Source organism: Lutjanus erythropterus, chromosome 20, assembly GCF_056507025.1.
Source record: "Lutjanus erythropterus isolate fLutEry1 chromosome 20, fLutEry1.hap2, whole genome shotgun sequence".
In the NCBI taxonomy this organism is placed as follows: domain Eukaryota; kingdom Metazoa; phylum Chordata; class Actinopteri; order Lutjaniformes; family Lutjanidae; genus Lutjanus; species Lutjanus erythropterus.
The window spans coordinates 14,445,139-14,464,296 of record NC_139336.1 but is presented as its reverse complement, the minus strand read 5'-3'; the positions used below and the strand labels follow the sequence as shown (position 1 = coordinate 14,464,296).

Sequence of the window (19,158 nt, the reverse complement as noted above, 5' to 3'; positions counted from 1 at the left end):
CTCCACACATTTTTAGAGATTTTTCACTATAGACAAGAAAGACAAGGCAAAACAAGGACATGAGTATGACACAGACAAACACAGACCAAAGGGAAAGGGGAGAAGGACCATTCAAATTGTTACCAGTGCTAATTTCAAAAGAAAAACCAGCATCTGCGATGGTGTGTTAGTCCCCATGGCATGGCTAACTGTGAGGGCCTCAGTAATGTTGAGAGGTACATACAGTTTTTGGGGCAACATATGCTGCCATCCAGACAATTTATTTTTCAGAGATGTCCCTGCTGTTTTCAGCAAGGCAATGCCAAGACACATTCTGCATGTGTCCTAAAAGTTTGGACACTAGACAGGCCCTCCTGCAGTTCAGACCTGTCTGCTGCTGAAAATGTTTTATTTGGTGTATTATAAAGCAAAAGAATACAGCAATGACTATCCTTGACTGTTGAGTACCTGGAGTCATATCTCTAGAAAGAACAACAAACAAATTCACTTTTAGAATTTCAGCATTTCCCAAATGCTTAGTGAATGTTGCAGGATTAAAATTCAGAATGAGCATATGTTTTCCACAATAAAGTTAAATAGTTTTCTTTTACACAGTGTGTGGACATATCGCACACACACCACCATCACACACATGCTATTAGTTGAAATCCTGATAGTTTTACTAAATATAGTAACAGGAGAGACAGAGACATTACAGTGGTGTTAACATCTTATTATGAATCTCATGTGTAAATGACATACTGTGGCCTAAATGAGAATCTGCAAACAAACTTTAAAACTGTTTAAAAAGTATTTTTGCAGTAAGATGATCTGCTGCTCTGTTCCATATGAAGAGTGCTGTGGTTTTGATTAGTGTAGGGGAACAGTGATGCTCTGTTACCTGCTCTCACGGTAACATGACGTCTCTGTGGGTCAGACTCGTGACTCTGTACTCTGCTGTCAGACACGTTTTGCATAAATGATCTGCAGCAGCGTTTCTCATCTTTCTTATAAACCCAAAACTTATTCTAGACTTGCACGTTATGAAAGTTTGGTGGTGCGACGTGGAACAATGTCACTTCTGACGCTGTCTGCTTTGATGAAATGAAGAGGAGACACAAGAGAGGGAGAGGGGAGCGCTTGTTTTGTGCGAGTGCGGCAGCAGGCGTCCAGTGAGAACAGGCAGTGCAGGCAGAGGCACGGGGAGAGAGAAAACGTCCAGTTCAGTTCCCTGATGCCAAAAATTAAACATATGCGCGTCCTAATGAGGTGTCTCAATAATGCATATCGAAATGCATATACATTTAACGCACAAGAGACGAGCTGCAGAGAAGAGGGAAGGAGGGTGAGCGAGTGTGTGAAGTACTGACCAGTGTAAAAACTTTGATGATGAATCCTGTTACTGTGCAGTTCTCCAAAGATTGAAATATCTGTCGCTGTATAGGCCAAACTGACAGACGCTCATCTCCTCCACAAAACATTTGTCATTGCGCTTCATTATTGTAAGTCATGATGAAGAGTCCAGACTCTGTCTCTCCTCTTCATCTCCTCGGTGTGTGTCGGTGTGCAGTTTGCTGCCTGCTGTGGTCTAAAACATCCTCAGTGATATAAACTGTCAGAGTGACACTGATGTAAATGATCCTACTGCCTCAATACAAAAACATGAATATATAATATTTTAAATCTGAAGCCTTCAGTTCCATAGAAGCTTCAATTGACTTGACAATATTTGAAATTGTTTGTGGTTAATGTGGTACATTTTGAATGAATAAAAAATGTGCAATTAATTTGCAATTAATTGTGAATAAATATTTTAATCGATTAAGAGCACTAATATATACACATATATAACAACACAGATTGTGCGCATACCTTTGGGCCAAGGAAACTGGAGCCACATCAAAGCCTTTATCTGCCTTTAGGCTGCATCCACAAGCCTAGGATAAAGAGAACAGTGAGACAGAGGGAGAAGGAGAGGAGAGAAAAATGAAGAAGATGTGGTGACAACTCATGGTGAATAGTGAGTGAGAAATCACAGGTTTAAAGATGAAAAAGAATATGCTGAAAGGAGGACAGAAATGGTGTGATGAGAACAATTCTGGAGGGGAAGCAAAAATAAGTTAGGAAGCAGCAAAAGAACATCCGTATTGTTAGTTATATATTTATCTTTCTCACTAATCCTGCTAATATATTTATGTTTGCTGTATTTTAATCCTTAATTTGCATCGCTGTTGTACTTCCATCTGCCTTAAGGGCAAATACAAACAAAGTATTTTTTACTTTCTGTTCAATGTTGTATTTGTATTTGGTATTTTAAAGCACAGACTAACACCGGCCCACTACCCTCTTTCTCTCTAAAGGCTCGTCCTATTTCTTCAAGGGGAAGGAGTACTGGCGAGTGCCTGGCAGCGACATGGAGGTGGAGGCAGGATACCCACGCCTCATCGCTAAAGATTGGCTGCTGTGCACCGAGATGCAGTCGGACTCCCCAGATACGGAGCCCAAAAGCACGGAGACAAGAGGCAACGTGCACCATCACCCGGACCACGCAGAGAATGGATACGAGGTGTGCTCCTGCACCTCAGATACCGCCTCGCCTTTGGGCGCCCGCCCCTCCCCATCGCCCATGTGGCTTCTGCCACCTCTCTGGACGCTCTCGCTGGCCCTCCGCTCCGAACTGCTATGATGCCAAAGCAAGGGACAAAGTTCTCAAGCTGGGGGCAAGACAGAGACTCTTTGGTGGAGGGCCAGTGGACACTCAGTCTGAATACGAACTGGAACATTTTGTTCATATAAATATCAATTGGTATGTTTTTGCTATTATTTTTTGCTGTTATTTATTTCACATGCCATTTGATGGTCATCTAAAGCGCCTTGCAGTATGGGTAGTAGTACATACATACATGCATACATTATCATATAATCATACTAGGCTATATAGGCATCAGTCCACTGATGATGACAATGCTAGTACCGTGCTTTACAAATTGAGATACACAGAACCACAAATTCTGTCTCATAGTTTCCTCTTGAATGGGTAAGCAGTCTCATCTTTGCAAGGATGCTGAGTGAGACTGTCCAGAAATATGTTCACGCAAAATACCACAGTATTCCAACAGCACCCATAATAATCTCTTTTTTTTTTCCATTTGCAACGAGTTTACAGCAATAATGTATGGCATTGTGGGATGTCGAATTTCAACATTTGAATGACACCCTGAGATGTGAGTAGACGGACAGATGAATAGATATAAAGGTACATTTTTACCTTAGAGGAATGGTTTGACATTTGTGGAAATAAATACAGTCATTTAGTTAGATGAGAAGATCAGCACAACTCTCATGTCTGTATGGTAAATGGGACAGACCACCCCAAAGTCAAAAATACATATCCTCCTTCTGGCCTGTGGTGCTATCCATCTAGATTGTTTCAGTGTGAGTTTTGGTGATATGGCCATAGAGATTTCTGTGCTCTCTCACATAAAATGGAAATAGATTGTACTGAGCCTGTGCGACACAAACTTTTTCTGTGGTAGAAAGAAAGTAGTTGCCTTATGAAACTGATGAAACTGCTCACAACAAGGTCTGTGGATTAGCCTAAGTAACCTGGTCATTATTTCTGGAAAGAGATATTGGTATTGAGTTTTTGATTTTTCAGTGCTTTGAGCGCCGCAAGCCAAGTGCAAACTAGTTTCAATATATTGGAGAGAAAACAGACATATCAACAGCCAATAACTCCAAAACTCAATGACTCACACCAAAACAATCTAGATGGATAAATGACTACAGGATAGAGGAGAAACTTTTATTTATGATTTTGTGATTAACTGTCCCTTTGAGCTACAGCTAGCAGCTAAGTTAAGCTTAGCTTATCTTAAAGACTGGAAATGCAAAAACATCAGACTAGGCTCTGTAAAAATTGAAAATTGCACATTGTGGTGTGGACTGGTGGGTGGATTTTATAACCTTTGGACAGAGCGAGGCTAGCAGTTTCCCCGTTTCCACTCGTTATGCTGAGCTAAAACCAACCAGATTCTGGTTAAACTTCTCATCTTACTCTAGAAAACTGTCAAACTATTCCTTTAATATTGCCAGGTAAGTAGAACTTCCTGCTAAGTTGCTTACATCCTCCCAGAATTCTCCACCAGTCAAAGGGTTATGTTTAAAGGACTGGTGTTTAGAGTTTAGTGGCGTCCAGTGGTGAGGTTTTAGATCGCAACCAACTGAATACAGCTCACCTCACTCTCTCTCTCGAAGTGTGTAGGAGTAGGCATGTATGGTGGCTGCAAAATTCACATAAAACGGTTTGTCTGTTTTGGGATACTGTGAAAACATGGTGGTTCAACATGACTGTCCAGCATGACAGCCTCCATGCAAGAGGCAAGAGGATCTGCACCCTCTATAGATATAAAGGGTTCATTCTAAGGTAAACACAACAATTCTTATTTTCAGGTGATTATACACTAATAAAAATGTACTGATGAATATCATTTTCCGTTTAGTGGTTACTAGTTAAGGTTACAGTTTTGACCACGATGAAGGTTTAGGTCTAACAATCCTTGAGAAAGGTTCAGTATTTTAACAGCCTGACAGGAAGAGTTGCCTGAAAGCTTCAAACCAGGGGAAAGACTGACATGTGGTACATAGATACTGTAGTTAGACAGGAGACTGACAGCCCAGCATGAATCTAGGCAGACAGGTGAAAAGTACCCTGGGATGTTGTGTAGATAGATAGTTAGGTTTACAGATGAATGGCCTCATGGGATGTTGACAGGAAGACAAATGAAGGGCTTCCTTGGATGCCGGCAGGTAGATGAATGGCATCCAGGTCTGTAAGATGGGCAAATACCATCCAGTACAGCTACATGAAGAAAAGGGCACCCTCAACTGTGGGAAGTGAGACCAATTAATGACTTCCTGTATGACAGAAAGTTAAAATCCACAGGTCGCTTAATGCCATTATCCTTAACACCAGTAGCTTAAATCCCTCACCGTCCTTCCCATGCTCTTTGAGGGCGCTCATGTATCTCCATGAATTCATCATTTTCAACCCTGGTACAGAAGCATTCCCTGCCTTTATCAGCAGCAGTATTGGTTTCGTTGTATTTTTTGTAATAAATATGGCTGGATTGTGACTCCATATTGCTCTGATCAGATTATAGTTCACAGTCTTTTTTCCTCACCGCTGGACAATTTTACTTCATCAATCCCAGCTCTTTCTGGTGGTGTCATTAGCAGACCTCACAAGACAGCATCCGGATTTATTCTTGCTGATATATTTACCTACAATTTAAATATAGACACAGATATATTTGAGTTGAGATGTTCCATGGTTAGTGCAAAAACCAAGTGGACTGTGTATATTTCAAGGTGTGTTTTCTAATGTAAAATATTTTTGTAGAAAAATAAAAGAATCTAAATGACTTTATTGGCTAAATGTCATCATATGAATATCGGGACAGATTATGTTGCGTACTCAGTGTTGTGGCTGTGTGGGCTGTGTGTAATTATTTAGTGTCATTGAAAAGCAGCCCAGGCTTGAAGACAGATGAAGGTAACATGACAGCTTGCAGACACCAACTGGGAGCTGCTCTCCATCTCTCTGATGTTCTTAAGCGTGTTTTCTCTTGTAATGGTCACTGCCGCTCATCAGGAACGCAAACCACGTCACGTCAATCACGCCACACGCTCACTCTGAGTCTGCTTTATGAGCAGATTAAGTGGCAGAGGATTATATATACCTGCACTTTTTCAGGGAAATACATCAGAGAAGTAATGTCACCTGATCCAAAAATATTCAGTGGCTCAGATACCGTTTAGTTGGAGATCAAAGTGAACTGTGGGTGGCCAACAATGAGGACAAGTGCTAAGGAACATTACAAGAACCCCATGTCAGTCACAGACTTCACCCGCACTTCAAAATCATAGCAATTAAATGAACAAAGAGGCCACAGAAAAGATAAATGAACATAATATTGCATAAGATATTGAAAGTAATAAAAAGTAATACTGTAATTTTGCACATGAATTTGAAAGTAATGTTGCAAATGATACTGAAAAGTAATGAAAATAAAAGTAATATTGCACATAATAGTGGAAGGAATATTGTACATGATCTTAAGAAATAATAGTAGAAATAACATAAAATTTAAAGTAATATTGTGTGTAATATTTAACTTTTTTGCAAATTATAATGAACTTAATATTGTACATGACATTGAAAAGTAATAAAAGTAAAAGTAATTTTGCATTATAGGAATTTAAATGAATATTGCAAATTATCTAATGAAATTTTGCACAATATTGAAAACTAGTAAAAGTAAAAGTCATATTGCACATGAAATTTAAAGAAATATTGCACATAAAATTAAATGTAATCTTGCACATTATAATGAACTTAATATTACACATGGAAATGAAAGTAATATTGCACATGATATTGAAGGTAATATTGCATATGTTAATGAAAATAATATTGCACATTATTTGAGGATATGCACATGATACTGAGACTTAATAAAAGTAAAAGTAATATTGCACATGATATGAATGTAATATTGCACATCATAAGAAAAGTTATATTGCACCTGACATTGAAAGTAATGTTGCACATATTGTTCTCAGATGACCTCTGGTAGATTATGCACATCCAAACTTCATTTTGATTTGAGGTGAAATAAGTTTAAAAAGCATCAACCATTATTTCTGCTATTCCTGCTTTTGATTGTGTATTATTCTGTTACAATACCATTTTGTACTCTGCATTTCGAGATGACATTCACAAACACAATTGCTATTGTGTTTTGTTGTAATAGCTTGCTTTTCAATATATGTTTTTTGCTAATTCTCGTAATGTCTTATCATGTTAGTTAAAATTAGTCTATTGTTATTCCTCCTGCATCTCCCTTTTGTCACGCTATGCGGCTATGGGGTGCGACACCGCTAAGAGCAGCAATTTTTCTTCCCTCCTCTTGACACACTTGAGTGGTGTTAATTAACTGGTGTGCCTCAGCAGTCACCAGGAGAGCACCTGCTCCCAGGGGCAAATGCAGCGGGACGGGTCACTTTTCAGCAGTTTGTCCAACTGAACCTATTTGAGCTGCTTGTTCAATCAAACCTAATTGTCAGAATTCAAAATGTTACTTGTTAAGAAGTATTGTATAAGTAAGGTGAGCATTATGACAACTTTATTTTTAAATCTTTTAAATCTTTCATTCACATTTACGTGTTTAATTTATACACCACAATTATACACACAAAATTTTCAAATGATATAATAGGTGTGATATGTTTTATTTTTTTCCTGGTGCATTTCATAAGAATATCGTGAAAAATGAGCAATAATCATCATGTTACGTAATGAACACCTGGATGGAACCCCCAATGAAACCACTGATACAGCTCTAATGATGAGGTTTGGGTATTTAACAGGGAGGCACACAGAAAAAATTAAAAAACAGAAAAATAAAGACAAATAGGCACACAGACAGACTGATGTGAAGACATTTGGACAGCTATGTCAAAAAACTGCAAGTAGATTATTTTTTGATACCAAAAGAATCCATCGCAAACAGAGGAAAAGTTCCATTTTACAAGTGTTCAAACAATGAACGCTCAACAACCTTAAACAAGTAACCTGAAATGCAATGCAAATAGCCTGTGGAGAAGAACTGACCTGTGGAGTCCTTTGTTAAACAGTGTGTTAACCACTGTGTATATGTAATTGTGTGTGTGCACACACCAAAGTAACTGTTCCCACAGTTGCTGCCCTGTGCAGAGGTGATGCTGTCAAGAGCACGGCTCCGGCTTGTTGCATGGGAGTAAGGTTGAGGGGAGGGTCTGCAGGAGGAGCTGGTTCAAGCTTGCATGGCGAGAAAATCATTGGGCAGACTTGTCAGAGGGCTCTGGCAGCCCTCTGCCGTCACATTCCTTCAAAGGTCACAACTCTCGTCTACACAAAAAGGGGGATTCGGCAGGAAGGAAAGGTGCAGTCAACGTGCAGCAAAGTTTGAGCAGATGTCATCTGGCTACTCAACGCCCAAAACTTTTGGCTCCCATTTTTTCACAAGTTGAAGTAAAAGATCTTCTTGCATACACACAGAAAATTTAATTCTCTCAAATTTTGTTCACAAATAATAAAATGCCACTATAAAATGAGCAGTGTTATCTTGAAAATGACATTTATAACGCTGACTGACTACAGCTATTTCACATAGGGCTTCAGATACCTTTTTGACTACTTGTTACCTTTGTTTGTTTGGCTGGTTAGGTTTAGGCATAAGAAGTGATTGGTTGGGGTTAGGGTAAGAATATCAGGCTAAACCAATAAGAGGCAGAGCAGGGCAGGACTTGACTTTGCTGTCCTGAGAAAAAAAATTGGTGTGTAGCCCTGTATGAAATAAACACACACACGCAAATGCACATTTAAAAGAAACAGAGCGAAACAAAACTGGTGTTGATTTATTTCATTTTATTTATGTATTTATTTATTTATTTTTAGTATAAGTACATAAGCAAGGCTGCAGAATATACAGTATCAGTATTATCAATCTTTCATTGTGTTTATCACACTTTTGTTGGCATACAGTCAATGCCAGTATTTTCATAATTATAGTTGAACTGAAGAAGAGAGCGGAGAGGACACTCTGGTTGATGTTATTATGAAATACTTGAAAAGTGAGCAACAGAATAATAAAACAGCAAAATACAGGGTAGTCAAAGAGAGCACAGACATTCCTGATCTCGGTGGACCGTCAGTCTGTCCTTTCACTGGTGAGCAAACTCATACATTTTATCAGTCAGTGAGTGTGAAATGGTCCCAAGACCCCTAATCCAGTTGAGAAAAAACACTGACACATTACTTTCTAAAGCTTACTGTTATTATTTCTCATCCAATAGATCGTGTTGGGGTGTAGTTAGTTAGTATTAGTAGTTGAATTACAATTTGCAGTGTTTGGGTGGTTGCTTTCAAACCTCAGTGGTAGTTAATTGCTTTGGGTCATCTAGTTTAAGGAGTTAATTACAAAACTACTTGTTCATAGTACTGTCATGATGTTTTGTCATACAATATGGCACAATGCCACAGCTCATTGGCCACAGTTGTCATTTATGACAATCACCTGCTAATTGATTAAATCACCTGTGATGTGTAGTTTCAGCAATACTCAAACAAAACAAAACAAACAAGGTATGTTGCTTTGTGTGTTCATACCAGCTGCAACAATCTGAGATTTTAATAATTGGCATGGTCCCTTTTTTTAACCAGCCTGTTCAAGGTGGGAAAGAAAACATACAAACACAGAATAAGGGGCTTTATTGTCAGGTCACTAAGCCAGCATCAAAGATAACAGCAGAGTTGAATTGATATCTGTGTAAAATAGACATCAATTATGCTTTAGGAAAGCCAGCACGTTATCTAAAATCGACACTGGAGCAGCATTATGCTGTCATTCAGTGTCTTCTAAGTGACCAGGTTTGTTTCCTTCACTCGCCACTAGAAAAAATCCTGTTTTTGTTCTCCCCTGTAGCTATATAGTAGTAGACTAGACTTATTACTTATGATAACTTATTACTGACATGTTCGACTAAAGAGCCATCTGCTGTACAGTGCCAGGGGATCGAGAGGCAGTATAGCGGATTAACAAGGTTAATGGACTTTGGTCATTTGCTAACAAGGAGAAAGGCGTCCTTTTTCGTCCCCCATCAAATCGCCCACTGTCAGCGAAAAGAAAGTGTCTCAGTGTAAAAAAAGGAAAGCCGCTGTTATGACAGGTCTTCTTTACAATTGTTTTAAGAGATCTCGACAGCTAATGAAACAAATCTGGGATTGTGGGTGAGGTAACGTTACCAGACCTCTATAGCTTTTCGATTTCTGCTTGAGAATGCATTAGCCACTATTAGCATAACAGTTATTGGTGGCTGATTTACATTGTAGAGTCGCCAATGAACCGGCATGTCTTTGCACTGTGGGATAACATGCAAACTCCCCATACAAAGGCTCCAACCAGCTGGCTGAAGGACAACGGTCAGCACTTTTAAAAACATTTATAAGGATGTTCCTTCACTCAGCCACCATAATTTGATTTGACCACTGAAGTTGTTTAACGACTTGTGTTTCCATCGGGAGTTGGAGCTACTTGATGCTTTGCTTTAGCTTTATATTCAGTCTATGAATACCAAAGTCTCCCCTGAGTCCAAGGCTCCCTCAGTTGTAATAGAGTGTATTGAATTTCCCTCAGCTTCTCCGTTTAATTATCTGGCATGACCTACTGGCGGGGATCACACGCTTCCGCATAGCAATGCAATGCAGTATGCAGACAAAACTATTATGCTGATCAAGTCCTAAAAGTTCATTTCAGTGCGGAGATGGGTTTGAAAAAGCAGTGACCTTCATAGCAAGATTCATAGCTATCCATCTACATGAAAAAAGTTGGCTACCATTCAGCTGTGCATCTCTTTCACCCAGATGGTACAATAAGGCACTGTCACAACACTTGCTGTTAGCTAAGTGGTGAGTGGCCTTGGAGACCCGTGGTCAAGGAGGTACAGTTCTTCTCAATAAATGTGATTTATATGAGTAATATATGCGCAATCATTGCGTTTTTCAGGTTACTCACTGGCACTAGTATTAAAACTTTGCCATGAAAGTTTTCTTGTCCTATTGCGCTGTATCACCAAGTCAGATACCTGTGTACGTTGTGCAGAAATGAAGTGATTATAAAGCACAGGATAAGTAATGGTTTCTGTGAGGAAAGACAAGAATATATCTAGCAATAAAAAACAAGTAAATGTATTTAAAAAAAAGAATGTTTGTATGTGAGAATTTTTGCATTGGTGCACAAGAAAAAGTGTCATTCTTTCCAGTAATATGACAGCATTTAGCCAAATCAAATCATCATCATGCTAATTGATTCAGAGAACCATTTAAAAGTTATTTGACATGGTTGATGTCAAAGTAGAAAGTAGATTAGATGGCTTAAAATGGAAGCTGCATAAAAAGACAAGATGAAGAAGTCAAAAATAAAAACACACTTGTTTCTTTCAGTTGTGAGGAATAATATTGTCTGTCATTCTTTTCCTGAGAGATTGTCCTCACTGTACCGTACCCTTGCCTCATTGAAACCCTAAATACATTGTAGCCTTAAGACAAATCGTAACCGGAAATGGTTGTCCTCACCTTGTGGGGACCACGTTTTGTCTTTAGAGGGGATAGGACCTCATATCAGCATTTGTGAGCAGGTAAAATGTCCTCACAGAGCATGTTCATAAATGCACACAATAAACCCTTAATTCATTTTATTCCAGAAACAGAAAATGCTGATACACTAAAAATGATTCATTTAAGATAAATAAGGAGTCAACAAATGTTGGTTTGGCTTTTATAGTGGAACAATATAACATTTTAACATTATTTTGTGCTAATGCGCCTTTCCACATGAACAGTTGTCCTTCAGAGATCATTAGTATGGTTAGACATGGCTAAAATGCAATAAATACCCAGTGTCCTGATAAAACAGGTCATTATGTCCTTGCATGGACATTGTGAGGTGTGATATCTCTGTGTGTGTGTGGGGTGGGGCGGGGGTGGGGGTACATCAGTCTTATTACAGACACAGAGGTCCTAGATAAAGTCTTAAATATTATGTGTTTCAATCAATTTAAACCATATTTTAACAGACAAGTCACATAGTTTTTATGCGGTGTGCACATATATTGGGACACTGCTGGCTGTCTTTTCCAACCAGAGTGAGCACCTCAAGGCCTGTGCACCAACTGTCACCAGCAGAGACTTAATGTGGGCCAGGGAGAACCAATCAATCATTCTGAGGGAACCACAGAGCAGCTAAAATATTCAAAACCAGAGCAAACCCCTGCAGAGTAGACACCTGTGAAGGTGGCTGCTGGGCCGCTTACAGCAAAGTACACCAACTGTCCTGCCTAGTGTGAAACTTTCCAACACAGTGAAACACACTGAAGAGTAGTAGGGGAAAAAAACTGACTCTGCATGTTTTATATACTGTATAGACACATCAGAGCATCGGTGTAACTGCAGCCTGTTGTCAGCGTGCATCATCGTGCAGACCTCTGTACAGTGCTGTCTGAATGTAGCCTGATCCTTGGCTCAGGAAAACCACCATGACTAATTTATGATAGCATGCACTAGTGTTGTTGTTGGACAATACTGCACCAGCATTACACAATAACTGGCAGCCATCTCACTTGATAGCAGGTAAAATACTAAAGCTTTTTGAAATCAGTTTGTCAGTGAGAGTGGGCTGAGTGTGGGATGTTTCAAGGTGATCTTACTGTGTTTTAAAACATCTAAAATACTGAAATTTAAAAAAAAATAATAATCAAATAAAATAAAAAATAGAAAAAAGAAAAGAGAAGAAGAAAATCATCATCTTTATTTGGATAATTGATATTTTGACAGTGTTTCCATGACAACAAACCTCTCAAAAGATGTTTTTTTTTAACAACTTCAGACAATGTTTCCAGACATACTTTATTCCATGTTACTGTCACTGATTACATTATGTCCTGTGTGAATATGTCCATAGATTATCCCATGTTTAGGAAAAAAGAACAGCCAAAGACAAAAAATGTCTTTATTGTTTCCTTGATATTTGCTTGATAGTACGTAAAAATGATAAACAACGTGACCACAGGTCCATAAACATGTAATCTTACGCAGTTCTCTACCGCCCTCCTCTGGTGCTTTAATATACAGACAGCGTTTTAAATGCTCATTTTGTCCTGCACAGATGAATGGCATTGTATTACATATATTAGTGTGTGTTGGAGACATATGCAAAGGACATATAGCCACTGATAATGTAATAACTGACAATACTGTAATTTTTTTCCATTCTTAAAGCAATAAAGTTGACTATATAATATCTGGCCAATAATGTAATAAAAGGTCTGAATCAATAACATACTAACTTTTTGAGAATAATTTAATAAATTATGACTGGATTATTTGCTGGATTAACTCTTAAATGTTTTGGAAGGTCAATAGATTGCTACCTTCCAATATATCAAGGCTAAAATAACATGATTTTTTTTTTTTTTTTCAAAATATGACCTAATACCTCCTGAGTTACATTGCCAGTTTAGGGTATGAATTCAATATTTCCTCTTTGAAAAAATAAAAATTAAAAACATAAAGTAAAATAAAACTGAACAAGCTATTCACAAATGTTTTGAACTCTGGAAACAAATCCTATTGTAATCCTATTAGTCTATTATTCTTTATACAGTTTTTAATGCGGTGCCTCCTGTGTGGTCAGAGGTCGTGGGCATTCAGTGTTTGTTTTTGGCCCATGCCACTTACATGCAGAGATGACTGTGTATTCTCTGAGTCTTTTAATGATATATAGATGAGGAAATCCCTAAATTCATTGCAGTTGTGTGTGTAGAAACATTATTATTTTCTTTCTCTTTTAATTTTGGGCTTTTGCCTTTATTTTGACAGTGACAGCCAAAGATATGACAGGAAAAGGGTTAGAGAGAGAGGAAATGGGCCACAGGTAGGAGTTGAATCAGCAGCTGCTGCAGAGGACCAGCAGCCTCAGTACATGGGGCACACGCTCTACCAGCTGACCTAAAGGGGACCCCAGCAACATTATTCTTAAACAAAATCTTTAAAATTCCATAATTGTCCATAATTTATTACATTACCAACTTTTAAATTACACGTTACATTAATGGCTGTTATTACATTAAAGGTAGTTATTATATTATTGGCTGCTGCAGTTAATCGGGATCGAAATGTATGAAATTACAAAATTTGTGTTAATACCCCTGAGTTGAAATGTATGTTTTATGCTGTAATTTTGTGTTATGAATTCAAATCACAGTCTCTTTGCTGTTGTTGTACTGCTTAATAATGTGCACATTTATCATCTGCACCTGGCTGTGCAAAGACTTTCCTCTCAAGGACAATATCTGATAATTAAGTCATCTGTATTTGTCAGAAACTGCATCAACTCATCCGACTAAATAGAAACAAATACCTTACATTAGATTAATCCTCTTATTAAATTGCGCACGTCTAATTCATGAGAGACCCATACAATTATTGGAGGGTGCTACGTTTATAAGTGGGCTGAAGGACAATTAGGCAGATGGTCTGAGTTGTTTATGTCACTGTAACATAAACAGCAGTACTGCAGGCATGAAATGCATATAATAATGTAAAAAGGAACAAATAAAAGAATAAATGAGTTGAAATTTATGGAAATATATACAGAAATTTAAAAAAAGAATAAGTAAAGGTGGAAACATAAGGACAACATAAAACGTAGAAGGAAAATTATAAGCATTTTAATTTATTTTCACACATTTTCTCTACACATAAAAAAATGAGTAATTTATATGCAAAAATATACAGAAATAAATTATAAAATTATTGTCATGCGAATAAATAGTATTTTTCTTTATATTTCCACAATTGTATATTCTTTTATGTATTTCTTGTTATATTTCCACATTTTTAATTTTTTATGGCCCCGTACACAAATAAAGAAAAACATGAACTAATGTATAAGTCTGTCTTCTGTTTTTCCTTGACTGTTGTCCCCACCAGGTGTAAGTAAGAGTAAGAGTGTGTGCGTGAGTGAGTGAGTGAGTGAGTGAGTGAGTGAGTGCATGATCGCTTGTCCGCAGCTAATCTTGATTACTACTGGACCGATCAGGCAGTTTTTTTTTTGTGCACATACATTACTGTCTGCTGAAGGACCTCTGTGATTCAGAATTCTTGAAACCCATTTTTTATGACTTTATGTTTTTATGGCTCTTACTTTTCTTAACCAGCTGCTAGGGGTTGGACAGCGATGTTATAAATCTCGGCTGGTTGTGCGTGGCAGTTTTAGTGGCATTGCAGTAGGTGATTCACCATCTGTTGCATGGCAAGAATTTGCATCCTTTTAGTATTCAGCATGTTTTAACACAGTGATCCCATCATTTTACTTCTTTAGACAGTCACCATTCTCCATGTGGGCCTGGTTGTCCCTTCCACAGCAGCCCTGTTCTTTTCCTCTGCCTTGCCTCTATTTTTATGCTTTAAAGAGTCCTTGGAAAGTTGCCTGCTCAGAACTTAACTAAAAGTTGATTAAACGGTCATTACACAGCTTACATAACGCTGGACACTGACACAAATTGAGATTACTGGAACAGTTTGGATATATTTCACACATAAAATAAGCTCTAGTTACTATCCTCTCATAAAATCCCTCTAGATCTTGCTCTCATCTTCTTCCTATAGTTTTGTTAAATGTTTTTCCATGTGCAACTGCTCCATATGTCTCTGCTGCCATCTTTTCCAACATTCACCCGTCTTGTCTTCCATTTTTTTTCTCCCATCATTTCAACCTCTCTTGGCTGCTGCATGTCTCATCCTCTCACCTGTCGTTTTTCTCAATTTGAATCTCAAACAGTCTTCTTTCTCCTTGTTCCCTTTCACTTCCCTCCTCATTTGCTGTAATTCGGCATCATTCCTACTGTCTGATTCCTTACCCCCTCCTTTGGGCATGTGGATCAAGATGCAGTGCAATTCTTCTTCTCTCCTCTTCTCCTCCTCTGTACTCTACTTTGTCAGAAAAATTGCACAGTAATCATGCAAAGTTGGCACTCCTACATCCTACAAATAAAGCTGATTTTCACCTGCTGTTGGCAGCTCCCTCTCCACTGCTCACGATGATGACAATGATGATAATCATAATGATAATGATTATCATGATGATAATGATATAGTCATTCTCTCCACCTAGTGGTGAGTTTAATAAATAGAAATTGTGAGGTCACTATTTAAACTTTAATCAAGGAAATACAGTATCTTTTATAGGTGTTTTATATGAGAAGGGTGTATAATGTATTATTTCCTCCTTCCTTATAAAAAGTAGTGATTAATTTGATTCATATATACAAATTCCACACACCTTAATAAGTATGTCTTTTTGTTTTATTTGTCTCATTACAAGGATTGATTGGAAGCAGGAGTTTCAGTAAAAATGTCAAGACTGTTTGAAACACATGAAAATCATACTGGTAGATTTATCAGAGGGATTTTTTTTTACTCATTCTGTGAGGGCGCCTGTCAGACAGCAGCTGCACACAGGAGGCGCTGGACGATCCCTCTCATGTTTCATAGCGAGACATCAAAAATACAGGGCAGGCCACGCACACCAAAAAATGTTGTGGCGAAGGTCAAGTGCTCGTCAGACGCAAACGGGACACAGGGGGCGCCAGCCGAGACCTCTTGTGTTTCATGGTGAGACATCAAAATTTCAGGGCAGGCTACGCCCCACAAAAAACATCACGGCGAAGGTTGGGCACCCATCGGATGGCAGCCAGACACAGGAAGGAGTTTATTTGCTGAAGAGCTGGAGAGCGGTACAATAACGAGTGTCTGCAGGCAACAGTGAACCATGGTGGATGTTCCTTGCAAGTTTGGGGCTGCATTTCTATAAATGAAGTTGGGGATTTGGTCAGCATTAATACCATCAGGGAGGCGTCTGATTGGCCCCAAATTTATCCTGGGACAATGATCCCAAACATACAGCCAACATCATGAGGAACTATCTTCAGCATGAAGAAGATTAAGGAGTCCTGGAAGTGATGGTATGACCACCACAGAGCCCTGATCTCAACATCATCAAGTCTGTCTGGGATTACATGAAGAGACAGAAGGATCTGAGGCAACTTACATCCACTGAAGATCTGTGGTTAGTTCTCCAAGAAGTTTGGAACAACCTACCTGCCAAGTTCCTTCAAAACTGTGTGAAAGTGTGCCTAGAAGAATTGATGCCATTTTGAAGGAAAAGGGTGGTCACACCAAGTATTGATTTTAGATTTTTCTTCTGTTTACTGACTTTGCATTTTGTAAATTGATAAAATAATAATAAAAAAAACAGTACATTTTATATTTTTGAAAGCATTCTTACTTTACAGCATTTCTTCAAACCTGCCTAAAACTTTTGCACAGTACTGTGTGTGTGTGTGTGTGTGTGTATGTATACACACACACACACACACACACACACACACACACACACACACACACACACTTGCAATAATCTGTCAAAAGTGGTTAATATTTCTGAAAAGTAATGGAGGAGTAATGGAAAAATGAAAATAGAGCTAAACATGTATATAATAAATCTGAATTAAGAAATAATAATCGACTATACACAGAATGCACATAAAGGTTTGAAAATAATGCCAACCACAATAATATTAATTATTTTCAGAGATGTCTCATAACCTTGTGTTTCATTGTATTAAAAAATAGCCTACCTGTGACAGCTGCTAAAAGAGTCAAGAGGCCCGAAAAATTCTGGAGCGAGCCGTTCGATTCCACATTAGTGACAACAGTCTGCATCACAGATCATCTGAAAGAACAGAAAATGTAGGTCAGCAGGCTGGAATGATAAGAAAACATGTCTAAAAAGATGGATGTGGTTAACTACATTTAAAACTATGGGAATGAGGCCTAATCCATGAAAAGAGGCTTAGATCATGGTAGATTTAGTAGCTGTCATTCATTACTTCCCCTTGCTCAACATTTTGCAAAAATCACTATCATGCACTGATTGTCAGCAGACACGGTGCCAGCTAATTTTAAAAGGTCATTCCCCAACATGGATGCCTGAATACACTCTGTCATAAACCCACTTTTCATAAAAATGAACCACCAGAACAACAGCACACAAATAATCACAGCACATAATTAGGGTGGCAATGCAGCACAAGTCAGTTCAGTATAAATCAGTGTATTGATGGGACAATGAAAAAACACATATAACCAGAGAAACAGAAGAGAAAAGAGAGTCATTTTCAATCAAGGCCAAAATAAATGTTTCCTGAAATTCTTCAGAGTTCAACATAAAAACACGACTTTTCAAGTCTTCAGCAATAAACAGCAAAAAGAACTCAGTTTGCTCAGTTCAGTATCTCAAAGTTTGGCCAGAGTAAACCCTCTTCACCAAAACAAATCAACTTAGGATTTAAGTAAAAAGAGTAAATCTGCTCACCAACAAAGTTAACTAGAGATCTCTGGACGGGTGTCAGTTGTTTGGTCCATGCTCAAACAGAAAATGAAACACCAAAAGTTTGTGAAAGAAGAAAATAAACGTAGAAAAGGGGAAATGAAGATCTGGTGTTTTTTATTGGATTAGCAGGAAAATGCAATTTCACAAAGCTGAAAAATGGGCTGTGTTTAGCTAATGAAAGTTGACCTTACAGAGACAGATTCTTAATATATGATCTCATAAAATACCATGCATTGCTGTAGATTAAACAACCTACCCCAACAATATATAATGTAGTCAAATTAGCTCACTCTTAACCGTCTACAGTAAAATGCAACATACACATTAACACAGCAGTAACATTAGGCAAAAAACATTGTATATAATATGCAAACACTGATTGGATCATTTTACTGCACAATGAATATTTTTTACATTTCACTGGCATTCTTTCAGTAGATTTAGCTGTAAATATTTACATACCTGTACTCAAAGGCAGAATCAGATGGATTTGTCCGAGCTGTCCTTAAATGCATCACAAAAACTGAATCTCATTTTTTGTTGGGTGATGCATATTATGCCTCTAAGTAAGTATGGTGTTGACTTTTTTTTTTTTTTTTTACTGAAGTAAAGGATCTGAATACTGCTTTTAGTTACAGCGGACCTGTCCTCTGGAATGCTTTGCCTGATGAGCTGTGATCCATAAAAGCTGCACCTATATATAAAGATAAATCATGGATGTTTTAAGCACATCTTCTTAATACATATGAGGTAAGCACATGTCAGTGACCACTGTGTTTGTAGGTGTTAGTATGTATAAATATATCTTGTTTTCTTTATTTGTGTTGTTCCTAGACCGCTGTGTTGCATATGCTCGGTTTTTATGTCCCTTTTAAAATATAAAAGCACATTGAGTTTCTTTATAATGAAATATGCTCCATAAATAAAGCTGCCTTGCCTATTTAGCCAACACACTCCAATTCACACACACATCGTGATTTTCCAAACTGATAATATTAAGAGACAATTTCTCATTTTAAGTCTAAACTGAACTAGTTAAATAAAACCAAAACAAACGTCAAACACTTTCATTTTACGACCACTGACGTCAAGCCTACAGCTGTAGTTGCTCTGCGCATGCGCTGTG

At 38.1% G+C, this 19,158-nt stretch overlaps 1 protein-coding gene across 1 annotated transcript in view; it reads left to right on the top strand.

Moving 5' to 3' along the window:
- The window catches only part of LOC146308249 (matrix metalloproteinase-17-like), a 105,838-nt gene extending 102,578 nt beyond the window's left edge, over window positions 1–3,260 (top strand). The window contains exon 10 of the mRNA XM_084745749.1: window positions 2,340–3,260. Coding sequence (XP_084601875.1) covers window positions 2,340–2,665 — 326 coding nt within the window. The 3' untranslated portion in view covers window positions 2,666–3,260. The remainder of the gene's footprint in view (window positions 1–2,339) is intronic.
- The last annotated feature ends 15,898 nt before the right edge of the window (window positions 3,261–19,158 follow it).